The following is a 13,137-nucleotide window of genomic DNA, read 5'->3' on the forward strand; positions in this document are numbered from 1 at the left end:
GTTACGACCTGCTTACATTATTAAGGTGAGTAGTAGGCTGTGTTGTGTATGCCTAAACAGCCAGTCCATTCATTACAGATGCAATCCCCTAAGTACATGAATAAGCACACGGCCTACTCTGCCTCTCTGAACTGTAAAAGAGACAAAATATTGGTGTGATGCAGAGCGCTTCAGATAAATCAGAAACAGGAGCAAATTAATAATAAAGGAATAAAAAAACATTAGCTGATTAAGTATGTATGGCAGAGTGGCGGCTGTAATTTACAGGCAGCTGGGTGGGGTGTCCGGAATAAGGTCTCATTACGGATCACAGTGTGTGTGTGTGTGTGTGTGTGTGTGTGTGTGTGTGTGTGTGTGTGTGTGTGTGTGTGTGTGTGTGTGTGTGTGTGTGTGTGTGTGTGTGTGTGTGTGTGTGTGTGTGTGTGTGTGTGTGTGTGTGTGTGTGTGTGTGTGTGTGTGTGTGTGTGTGTGTGTGTGTGTGTGTGTGTGTGTGTGTGTGTGTTTGTTTGACCATCCCGCTAGTAATCAGTCACCAGTGGTCTCCGCTTTATGAAAAGGCCTGCAATCTATGATAATGAGCTCTGTTAAGGTTATGACCACGGTAAACTCATTTGTTAGAGGGAGGTCTTATGGGCACGCGTACGTGTGTGTGTGTGCAATGCAACTATCCCATTTAACAGTGGTTAGGAAATATACTATTAAAAGCGTAATCTGTCATTTTCCACAAGGGGTGTCTCAATTAAAACGACAAAAGCTTTTTGCAGGAAGCCAAATTATCCACAGAGGTCTCCTCCTATCTATAGAAAACAGACCAGGGGCCTCATGTATAAAGGGATATACGCTCAAAAAATGGCGTACGCCAGTTTCTACGCAATGTTTGCGATTTATAAAATACTAACTTGACGGGAAAACGTGCCGTCCTCCACGCAAACTCTAACCCATGCGTACGCACTAAGCACAAAAACGGGAGAGACGAGAAACTGCGACACTGTTGGCAGAAGGAAGAATGGAGAGAAATGTGTGGAAATAATACCATCAATAAAATGTTACCTCTCATTTATCATATATGAAGAATTCATTTTCAAACATTGACTAAAGCCAATCTTAAAATGATTTAACAAACGCCTGTTTGCGAATCCTCAGTGCTGGGACACAAACCACCAAATACAAAAACATAATTCAGATCCAGTTGTCATGACTCCACTCCGGAGGAATTCCCCGATCATTTCTTACAGTCTCTCATCAAGGGGGGTCTCCTGTCCCCGGTACAAACACACTGCCTGAGGAAGGCTTTGTGTATTGTTTTTGTCATTAACCTTTTTCGGACCACTTATTTATTTATTTTGGTGACGATCCGACCTCCATGCTGCTACTCTGGTTCAAACTGCATCCACCGAACAATATGATTCATCTCCACCTCCCCAAAATAACCACAATCTGACACGGTGTGAGATGTCTTTTTTAGCTGTTCTGTCGTCATTTCCTGCGATCTTCTTCATGCAGTCAGTCAGAATGAATGAATGAATGGGCGTTTCTTTGACTATTTATAGGCAAATATGGGCGTTACGCAAAAGCTGCACCGCATTTCGAGACGATTGTGATTTATAAAAGGGAAACCGGCGTAGGAAGTGTCGTACGCACTTTCCTCGCCGGTACGCAATGTTTGGTGAATCGGAAAATGTCGGAACATTTCTGTACTTATTTTTTGGATTTCTACTACGTAAGCAACCTTCCCACGTGAATCCCACGCAAGGCGACTTAAACCAGTACAAAACAATAAGTAAAGCAGTATCACCAGGAATTCTCCAAAGGAATTCAACTCCTGCTTTAGTTTACTCAGCTTGTGTTCCGATAACTTGACATTTGATGACTATAACCCCTCATCTAATTAAAAATGACAAATATCTACGTAAAAATATGACTTAAAATTGTGTAAAAACCTATTTCTGACATAAAACCACAACTCTTACACATCACAAAGGCTAAATATTTCCATCAAAGGATACATTGCATATACAAAATTATGGGGGGGGTTTTCTATGTTTAAAACAAATTGGAAACACTTGTTATAAAATATGTGCATAACTTTATACACATCTAGTTGTTCCTAGACATTTACTACATATTTTATGCTTAAAGTAATGGTCAAAACAGAGACCATTACATGGATGTTGCATCACATCACTTCGCTTTCTCACTCAGTTAAGACAAACATGAAGGAAAGACAGCAGAAGTGGCAGAGCAATACGAGAAAGAGTACTTGAAGACTGGTAATATTAAAAGTAGAAATGCAATCAGTGCTTCTACTGTATGAAAGAAAAAGGGAAACAAATTCATTCCAGCAATAGTCCTTCACAGAATCGCTGTGAATTACTTTTGTTTGCCTTTTGTTTCCAGCCTCCAACCTCGTCAAATTCTCTTGTCTCCTCCTGTCTCATCGACTTGCCCCTCACCCACGCCTCTTCTTTTCCCTGCTCTTTTTTCCCCACCTCACTTTTGCATTTCTTGTTTCTTTTCTATCTGAAAATAGCCCTCCATTTACGCAATCATTCCATTTCTCTGCTCCCCTCCATTCCTTTTGTCTGGAGCTAGGTCAACTGAAAGCAACAGAGGAGAACAAACTAAAGCAGGAACATGTGTGCGTGAGTCACCAGATCACAACAGAAAGCGAGGAATATAAAGAAAAAAAAAGATAATGCGACTCGTGGTGATGGTGACTAGAAGTAACACGCCAGCGTCTTGTTCTACTATGTCAAGAGAATGAGATGCATGTTTATAGTGAGTGTACTAAAAATGTGGACTTTAATTGTGTCCAGAGTGAGCTTGATGCAAGTGTAAAGTGATGCAACTATGATGATAGCCTACAGGAAAAACATACTCACATCTAATGCCTTATATGCAGCGTGTGTTTCATATTGAAAATATACTTTAAAGGCACGGAACATACAACAATGTACAATTCGTACACAGACCATTTTATTCAGTTTTGAATTCTACATTCTCGTTTCTTATGAAATCTTCTGAAAAAAGATATTGTCCTATCTTGAAATATGCAGAGTGGAGTTGTGTTTACAACAGCAATGCAAGACTTGATACTAAAAGGGTTCAAGGAGACACAAAGTCCATATAATACACCTTTCTTATAACCTAATGAGGAAATATACCTAACCCACAATGGCAGATGTCTGCCTTGTGTAGAGAACATGCAAAACATTTGCATGATAACCTTTTTTTATGAACTTCACCTCTGTCTATTGGAAGAAGCTAATGGTTTGCAAGTTAATTCTGCGAGATACCGCCCCAAATGCTAAGAATTAGCATGGACTGTAGCGAGCGGCAAATAATGATTATTTTTATGAGCACAAAATGCTAAGCGTTAGCATAACCTGTATCAGTGGGGGCAAATAACTATTATTTTTATTAGCAAAGATTAATGTTGAGAGCAGAGGCAATCCTGGACAAGACTCTGAATCATCATCCGAGTCATCAATCGTATATAAATATTTTATTAAGATATCAAATCATGGGAATTTATACTTGTTAAATACATTTTCTGGCAAAAGCAAATCGTTACCACCAAACACAGTAGGTGTGTTTGATTTGTGTGTCCAACTATAAAAGTTGTGTCCATTAAACTTTGGTCTCAAAATCAAAGTGTATTAGCATGCAGGTTAGGGAGTCGCAGTCATCCGGGTGTATCAGATGGACTAGTTACAGTCCCATCCTGTAGCTGATATATTAACAAAGGTTTACAAGGGCAGAGCACTACATATGTAAGTTTGGCCTTATGGCTGACCTTACAATGCACTTAGTATCCTGTACAGGGAGTAATGCTGCAGCCACTCCTTCAAGCCATTTATTCCAGCTAACGACCGTCAAGCACTCATAAATCAGCATTAGGAACCTCTCTCCCTCTCTCTCGTTTAGTTCCCCCTCTCTGTGGCTCCCTCCTTTCCTCTGATATTTTCTGTCTCTTTCTTTCATGCTTTCTTGTCTTTGCCCTTGTCCACTAATTTGTACATTTAACCATCATAGAAATTGCAACTCCATCATCCCATTTACGCCTTCTTTGTGTTTGTACCCACCTCACCTTTTCTTTTTTTTCTCATTCTATTTCTTAATAACATGTTCGTCTTTTTCTGTTTGTCCTTTTTTGTGCCCCACTAGTCCCTTTCCCACTGGACAAAAAAAAACATACGAAGCACTCAAATCTGTCTTTTGTCTTCAGTGGGACAGGTTTCAATCCACATTAATGTCCGGGTCAAATGAGTCTGCAGCAGTTACAGGTATTTATAGCTCCAGCTCATTATCAAAGCTCATCGTTAAAAGGGATTTGGACCATTACTATAATTTATTAACTTTCAATTAAAATAATCTTCTAAAAGCCATAAGACTCTAGAAAAAATAAGTTATTTTAAAACTCATCCACACCATCAACTCTGCTTTCTAATATTTACTAACCCTGGGTTCCTACGCGTTTACGATACACCAGAAAAAAACTGACTGTCAAAATAGTTTACGAGCAAGAAAAAGGGTCTGTCGCAAATAATAGCAGTTTTTCCTGTGTTGGAAAAACCTGCATTTTTGCTTAAAAATGTGTATTAGTCTCGCTTTTCTCCCTTCAGCTCCTCGCCTTCTTTTCCCACCATTCCTGATGTGTATGTATTGCTCCTTTTACTTCCCGACATCCATCCTTCCTCACCCACTCCTTCAGAAATTCCTCCCCTTGCAGATAGAGACGGCATCCCTGAGATGTCTAACCCGGTATTGGCACCTCTATTGATTTTAATTAAGCTAATTAGTTCATTATTTGAAGGATCAAACGGGGGCATCCATTACTGCATGGGGAGAGACTGGGAAATGGGGGGTTCTGGATAGGGTGGGGGCAGAGAAGTTAATATGGTAATGAACGCGATCAATTATCACTCACAGCAAAGTCATTAACAACAGCATTAGCATAGTCAACCATCGCAACCCCCTGACCTCCCCCACTCTCTCATTCTCACCCTCACACCAGCTCTGCCCCAAGCATGCTGTGTGTGTGTGTGTGTGTGTGTGTGTGTGTGTGTGTGTGTGTGTGTGTGTGTGTGTGTGTGTGTGTGTGTGTGTGTGTGTGTGTGTGTGTGTGTGTGTGTGTGTGTGTGTGTGTGTGTGTGTGTGTGTGTGTTTCAGTGTGTGAGGAAGGGGGGGGGAAGAGACTGGTTAAGGTCAAAGAGTTCAGGGACTGTTTTGAATGCAGACCTGAATTGAGTTTCCACCTTCTCTCATTGACTTGATCCAGGCCCTCACGTCTACACAGGGTCAGCCAGGTTTGGAGCAACTGCCTTTTTGCATTACGGCCAAAACAAGAAGAGCTTACAAGGTAGCCAGCTTTATTCTAATATAGATCACTTGTAGCTAATCAAATACCAATAATGCTATTAGAACTTAACTTGCTGAGAAAATGCCACATATTTTCCTCCGCTTCAAGACACTTGTACTGGCCTGCGAGGCCGTGAAGGAATCAGGCCTTTCCTACACCCAGAAAATAACTAAACCATACACTCCAGCACATGCACCAATCGGCTCCCAAATACCTCTCTGCGAGTGTGACGATAAAACAAAATGACGACTTTTAACTATGCTAAAACCCATCTGGATCCACCGCACCTTGGCAAACAAAAAGGCTCTCTTTTGTACTTAGCATTTAGAAAGGCGTGGCTTATTGTGAAGCCGATGCAGTAGCACCTACAAAGGTTCGTCTCTGTACCTGCACGATTCTCTTCATGGTTAAACGCACTTATTCCAAGTGGCTGAATGAAATGCAGTTATTCTCAATGCATCCGGATGATGTGTGGTTGAGAACTGTATCAATTCTAAAAGCTGTGGTCGTCCTTGGAAGAAGGCTGTTTTTGTTATTTCCATTAAAGTTTTCCTCCAACAGCTACACCATAAGTTACTTATTTTGTTATGTACTGCGTAGTTGAAATGGCTCTTAAAAGAGCTTCTCTGGAGGGTTTCTCCCCGTGACAGGAAAAACGATGTCCTCATTAGCATGGATTAAGTCATGAGGCCAATTTTCTCATTTGGTTCCGGAGCATTTTTATAGCCCCTGTTCTGTGGTTTATGGGCAATGTCATAAATAGTCACTTTGTGAATCGCACCAAAAATTGGAGACTCTCATCACAGCTGGAGACTTTCCCGACTTTCAGTTAGTAAATTTATAGTCGACACTTGTTATAAGCCATTTGCTTCTCCTCGGATACAAATAAGACAAAATAAATTAGGTTTAAGTAGTTAGCCCTGTTTTTTATAAAGAAGAAGAGCTAACAAGCATCGAAAATGTGATTTGCAAGAAGCACACGCCTCCAGTCTGAAAAATGTGTTTACTAACATGTTTGAATATTCCTGGTATGGTAATCATTTGAGAATTGTGTGGGAATGGTGAGATGGCAGGATGAGTAGATCAAAGACAAGGCCAGTGATCCCAAATGATCCCTACTGATCTGTTCTGATCTACACTGATCCCCCTCAGGCCTCCACAGTCCCCCACACTGCCCCGCAGGCCAGAGGCTAAACTCTGGGAATTAAGAAAGCTACCCAATAGACACACAGACTGCACATAATGTGCACACACACAAACAAAATGTGCAAAAAAGCCAGGATACTGTAAGAGATGTAAAAAACATACCTTACCAAAGACTTAAAAAGGACCAAATGATAACAGAAAGCTCTGGACTAAAGAGTTAAACCTACAACTACCGACTGAGCCATGTTATTAACATTACCCTATTTTATATGTCTCAAAACGAGGGTGCTTTATTAATCTTCCCACTCATTGAAACCCACAATCTGGCCAACAAAAGTGTCCTCGAGCACGATACTGAATCCTTGCCACTAAGTTGTTCTGTAGCTGCTCTTGTGACTTTGACCTCTCTGGAAGAACGCAAGTGGAAAAAACATCACTATTTTATTGTATTATATTATTACTAATCCTTAAGATGCCAAAATGACCAACAAGAGTATAAACCAGAGGACATTTCTTTGAGGAACTCCTCAGCACTCATAATAATGATTTTTATTGTAACCGAATGAGACAAAGAAAGTTATTCCATCATTTTGCATTGGCTGGAAAATCTGCCAGCTATGGAAAGTGATACTGGAAAGAGCACCGCAAGGACTGGGAGTCTACTTCCTAACACGAGTACAGATACTCTGAGCGCTGTTTTAGAGTCTATCTGCAACTGGAACAACTTTCTATGATTTTTAATAATCCTTAAATACCTGCGTCAATGAAACATGACAGGATGAATGAAAGTTCACTGCAATGACTTTGGCATGGAATGACTAAAGAAAGTTTGACCAGGGAGAAGCTGGTGGGGTTCATCAGGTAAGGACAGTAGAGTCATAACTTTTGTTCCTATGACTTCAATATTGAACTGAACTTATGCGTACTGAAAGCATTTCCTGTAACCACAGGTTAACATAGACATTCCGTATAATTCTCAAAGTACTATTTAATTCAGGGTTATAAAGTATGCAGGGAACATGATGATGCTACATCTGTCCTTGGATGGATGGCATATAGTCAACAGGCTAATTGCAGCAGTCTAGAACAGAGAACACAAGCCTTGGATTTCATGATATTATGACCACAAAACAAACTCTGTTTAGTGTCCATTACAGTTCAACCCTATTGTGCATCAACAAGACCATACACTACGATTCAATCAGACGTTAGCTAAGCTCCTATTACAGAGCTCATTGCATCGTTTACATGGTGGAACGTTCCATAAGTAGCTCTAAATGCTCTTCATTTGATTGGATTTCACATTATGGACATCAGAGCAGAAACACACTGTTGTCCCCTGGCTATCCTAATAGACTGTTGAGTGAAGGAGTCCATTTATTTGTATTTGTTTACCAATCCAGACCCTGAAAACATACAAAGTAACCGAAACAGACAGTGAGAGCATTGTTTAAGACGGGTGAAAATGGAGATTCAAAAGCCGAACCAGGGTCGATAGCACGGCAACACTTCGCTCACACTGTGTCTGTTGGTGGCTAAACGAACTTGTGCAACTGAATGAACAAAAGGAGCTGAGAGAATTTCATTTTATCAATTTCCACATTTTTCTCACCCATTCCTCTTTCGCTGTATTTTCTTCCGCCAAAGAGCTAAATAAATTGGTGACGTGCCGACAATTCAATTACAGTGAACATGTGAAAACTCTTAAAGGTCTTGGTTATTCTTACCATTTGTAACGCATCTATTGTGATATAGTTTGCAGGAAAATATTGTACACACTATTAAGTAAAAGGCATCTAAAAAAACACTATGGAAGAGAAAACCAAGGATTTATTTTCCGTTTTGATTAAGCAATTTGTCATTGAGGAAAATACAATTTCAGAACGCTAAAATGGACAGCTTTGAGTTGCGAAGTGCAAAATATTATGTTACCTGAGCCTTTGAGACCGGCGCAGAGCACACAAAGCAAGCCCTCTGACCTTCTCCATAAAAGCAGATAAGTACTTTGATGGATAAAAGCCATAATTATTTTTCTGTGTGCAAAATTCACTCAAGGGGGAATATTGAATGAAGCCTGGGCCTAACTATAACAATACCTTACGGCCACTACATCAAGTGGTGATGTCCATACGGTCCTGCTTTGTGTTGATGCAATCTTGGACAAAAGAATACATTTGGTAAAGCATTTCTGCGTTACCAAATGTAAGCTTCCCACCTCCACTCTTCTTAGAATGAATAATAATGTGTGGTTTCCTCCAGAAAATGTCCACAGACTTAAGAAATAATAAGAGAGGACTTTTTTCAGCTTACATGCAGTCATATAACACAACTGCGCGAGGCACTAAAAACAGAAACTGTTGCGTGGCTCCAGGCTCGTCCTTAATGCTTTTCTACATTGCCAATATTCTGCACACTGATATTGTTCTGTGTAAACAATGAGGGATTCTCATGGTCTTAACTGTTAACCACAGTCAGGGTCTGATCTCCGCTGATTGAATTCTCTAAAGTCAAAGATGCCTTGGCCTCGAGAAGCGCACACAAAGAAATGTTCTTGGAGGCAGATACAGCAGCATAGCAAAGAAAGCCATGAGCTGTTATTCCGTTTTAAACTTGCTTTGTCGTTTTCTCTCTTTTGTGTTAATTCTGCCATGCTTATGTATTTTGGTATTTGTTTATTTGTAGATGTTGTTTATGATTAGGAATGTCCTCCTTTTGACATACGCTGCTTCACTTATTACCAAATACCTGACTTTCTAAAATCCCAAGGATAAAAGTTGAGTTTGCAAAAAATTCCTGTTGTTAAACTTTCAAAGGTTTCTACTTTATTTTACTTTATGCTTTCAAGTTCTTGTGCTCTTTATTCATATATGCACACTCAAGAGGACTCTCGGTATTATCAGGGTGTAAAGATTAGATTTAAAAAATGTTAAGGTTGTAGTGTTGTCACAATACCAATTTATTTTGGTTTCGATACCAAGTCAAGAATTGCGATTCCGATTCTTTTTTGTCAAAATAGATTTGTATATTAAACAACAGAAATGACATTCAAGGGACATTCATGAGGTCTCCGACAAAAAATAGAACATAACCTCACTGTCAGAGATATAGCTAAAATCAGGGCTGCCAACATTTCAGTTCAGCTTGGAGTGAGATTTCCTTTTTGGTGAACCGAAAAAAGAAACGTTCATGTGTACAGTGTTACAAATGTATTGAACATGTACAAACTAGGGTTTCCCATTAATTCACTAACCAGATGCTAACAACAACAATGCAAATAGTGAGTTTGGTAGAAATATATTGTATATTAGTAAAGTTATTTAAGATGATGCCATAGTTATTGAAGATGTTACATTATAAATATTCCCCAAAATTATTCAAAAGCATATTCTTCCAAACTGCTTGCTGTAGTATGACCACCAGGAGACTATTGATGTGTGTAGTGTGGTAATATGTACAGTATACTTTGAAGCACTTTGTATCCAAGTTACCCTGCGTGTAATCCATTCAGATAGATCTCTTAAAGACAAAGGAAATGAATAGCATCAAAAGACTGTAAAACAGAAATATCAAAGACAATGAAAATACTCTTTCCAGGTGAACTACTTAATTGAACCAAATTGCTATAAAAACATTTATAACACCTTACGTTCAGGATGGGATCTGAGGCGTGGAGCTTCATTCCCCGACAGGAAACCTTATTGTCAGCTTCCTTCTGCAGATCCTCAACGGTCTCGGCCAGCACCTGGTTCTGCTCTACGAGGTCATTCACATAAGACCACAGGAAATTCACTTTCTTCTGCAAGAACAACAGCACAGAGGGATCAAACGTTGGTGCGTCTGCTGGGTTTAAACATGCTGACAGTAGTACTAAGCAGTTGTTATTGAGTCATACCCCTGACAAGCTAAAACTCCCGTTTGCTTTTGTGACAAAGGTAACTTCGTCACTGTGGACTGACGGCTTCGAGCCTTGTACTATTGCACATGTGGTTTTATTTTGAAAAGTGTTTCCCTTTCCCCATGTCTGTTACTCCTGAATGTGTTCACCTGGTGCCCTGTGTGTGTCCCCTCACCTGTGTCTTGTTGGTTGATTAGTCTGTGTGTATTTAGGCTCTGTGTTTCCTGGTAGTGTGTGTGAGATCCTTGTTGGTGCTGACTGTGTTCATGTGGACAGCAATATTGAGGCTGTGAATCATGTGTCCATGAGGAATAAATGCCCACACGGGGTTATATTTGAACTCTCTGCCTCTTCCTCCTTGCTTGGTTGGGCCGCTCAACGGTCAGTCTCATAGGTTTTTTTAAAGAGCATAAAAACTTAATTTGGACATCAACAATTATTACAGCATAGGTAACTGTCAGAAACAAAAGCCCACTGTTCTTCCTAAGACTTACTTACTAGCTTCCAGTGCATTCTTCTAGGTCAGTCTTTTATATCAGTAAAAACATTAATACGCATACAACATAAAAAGGGAATGCTTCTTAAATTCAGAATTATTTTGCCTTAGAGGAGCCCCAGTACATCTGTGTTCATAAACGTCTGTCCCCTGAAGCCAAAGAAGTCAACAAGCATCTTTGCACCGTCCCCTGACGCGTTATATAACACTGATGTTTAGCTTCAGGGAGAGTAACACACCTTAGTTTGTCTTTAGATAAGTTTGCCTTAAGACATTCTATTTTTCTATTTCTTAAAGTTACCAGTGCTGAGGTTGCTGGTGCTGGAAAAAAACAGTATATACTGAGAAACATACCCTTCTGTTCTATGTTATTTATAGTTTCGCTGGTAGTTTTTGCCTTTAAGTTAAGACTTTGTTTAAAAAACGTTAGGCCAATTTAGTCTTTTCAGTTGTATTTAGTCAAAGTTTAGTGAGCATCGCCTCGGTTAAGTTCTGTTTGGCTTAACCTTTTCTGTGGGCAAAAAATATTGTTACAAACGTTATACATGTCTTTCTTAACACTCCTTAAGCCTGCCAGCTTCGACCCTTATAGCATAAGAAAAAATACTTTGTATGAATTGTTTAATTTGCAGGTTGTTCGAATAAAATAGGAAACATCATAAACCTACAATGGGTTCATGGATGAATGGGCTTTGTGTTTTCAATGGACAAGCTTTGTGATTAATTGTCCATATCAACCTTTAGGACTTGGAAGCTCCTGGGTTCTAAACATGTAACCTTGTTAAGACTGGGGCCGGCTGACCGAAACCCATCTCCCAAACCTTGTTACACTTCCTTTGATGCACAGCCCAGCTCACACAGGCTACATTCTGTCGCTAAATGATGTCACATGACAAGCCTGATGATTAGAAACCTCTCTTTTTTAAATATGAGTGTGGATCTGTGTTCCTGATCTCTGCCGCTCAGATGGAAATATAATGCAATTTGCCACCTGTTACAAGTGCTGCGGCTTTATGAAAGCACCCCTGCGCTTCCTCCTGTCATTTGTCTGACGGGACAGAGGTCATCTTCTGATGGCCAAGTCACGGTGGACAGGATGCGCTTTGATTTGTATTGGATGGATGATAACCTAATGACAATAGATGTAGGCAGAAAATACACTTCCTGTAGATACTTTGAGTCTGAATGGGGTCCACAATTATTTGAAATGTATGCTGTTGACTCAAATTAAATCTGGGGTCCAAAACCCTGGAAAGTTAACTTAGGACACTGCTGAGGTTGCCTTGTAAATAATTTGACTTAACTGTCACTTCAAGACAGAATATCACTATGGGGTCAATATTTGTTGATTTCTTATGAGACATTTAAAATATTGTGTCTTCATCTAGATGGAAACAGACAAGTACAATAACTAGTTGTCGATAATGAGACGTTTTGATGTCGTACAGTGAGCATATCAGTCATCACGAGAAACTTAAACGATAATAATGGCAGTGGTGGGATTCGAACCCACGCCTCCAAAGAGACTGGAGCCTAAATCCAGCGCCTTAGACCGCTCGGCCACACTACCAATGAGACACGATACAAACGCTCTATCCGTCAGGTATATACTCACCTGCTGCCGTTCCTCTTTGTTTAAAGTGGTGTCCAGCTCGAGACATGTCAATCTCTGCACGTGGAGTCCCTTGAACTCGTTTACAAGCTGTTTAATGTTGTTTGAGTCGTAGATAGAAACTTCCAGCTTCTCTTCTGGGGGAGGTGGCAGGTTCAAATCATCACTTTCATGTCCCAAAAGCTTTACGTTTTCACCTGACTCCGGTGAAGTTGTCTTTTTGCTCATGGTAGTGAAAGTTTTCAGCGTGGCTCAACTACAGTACACGCACTTTTTAAGCTAACTAGCTAACACTCTTAATGACTGCTTGCCACGCTTGCTTCAAACTGTTCACATATTTATAGTTTACATTGCCTGACAACTGTGACGCCAACTGAAACAAGTATGTGCCTTGCATAACAAGTGCATGTAAGACATTATATGTGTGGTTTTATGTTAATTACCGTGGCTTCACCAACAACTTGGTCGCTATCTGCCGTTACTACAACGGAGGACTTTAACAGACTTATTTCCACTCACACTGACACTCCCTCCCAAAGTTTGCCGCTGCAGTGCCGCTGCGTGATCTGATTGGCTCATTTTTACCCTTTGGCTTCATAGTCGTGACGTTTCTCCACACTATTGGT

The 13,137-nt window shown here is 40.2% G+C and overlaps 1 protein-coding gene and 1 non-coding gene across 2 annotated transcripts in view; both read right to left on the reverse strand.

Annotated features, from left to right (window-relative positions):
• The window catches only part of LOC117466023 (trichohyalin-like), a 45,610-nt gene extending 32,603 nt beyond the window's left edge, over positions 1 to 13,007 (reverse strand). The window contains exons 1-2 of the mRNA XM_034109152.2: positions 12,515 to 13,007; positions 10,155 to 10,304 (exon numbers count right to left, since the gene is read on the reverse strand). Of these exons, the coding sequence (XP_033965043.1) occupies positions 10,155 to 10,304; positions 12,515 to 12,739 (375 nt within the window). The 5' untranslated portion in view covers positions 12,740 to 13,007. The remainder of the gene's footprint in view (positions 1 to 10,154; positions 10,305 to 12,514) is intronic.
• Positions 12,388 to 12,469, reverse strand: trnal-uag (transfer RNA leucine (anticodon UAG)). Its single transcript has one exon. It is a non-coding gene; the product is annotated as a tRNA-Leu (tRNA).
• Positions 13,008 to 13,137: the final 130 nt, after the last annotated feature.

This window comes from Pseudochaenichthys georgianus, chromosome 20 (genome assembly GCF_902827115.2).
Source record: "Pseudochaenichthys georgianus chromosome 20, fPseGeo1.2, whole genome shotgun sequence".
NCBI classification, from domain to species: domain Eukaryota; kingdom Metazoa; phylum Chordata; class Actinopteri; order Perciformes; family Channichthyidae; genus Pseudochaenichthys; species Pseudochaenichthys georgianus.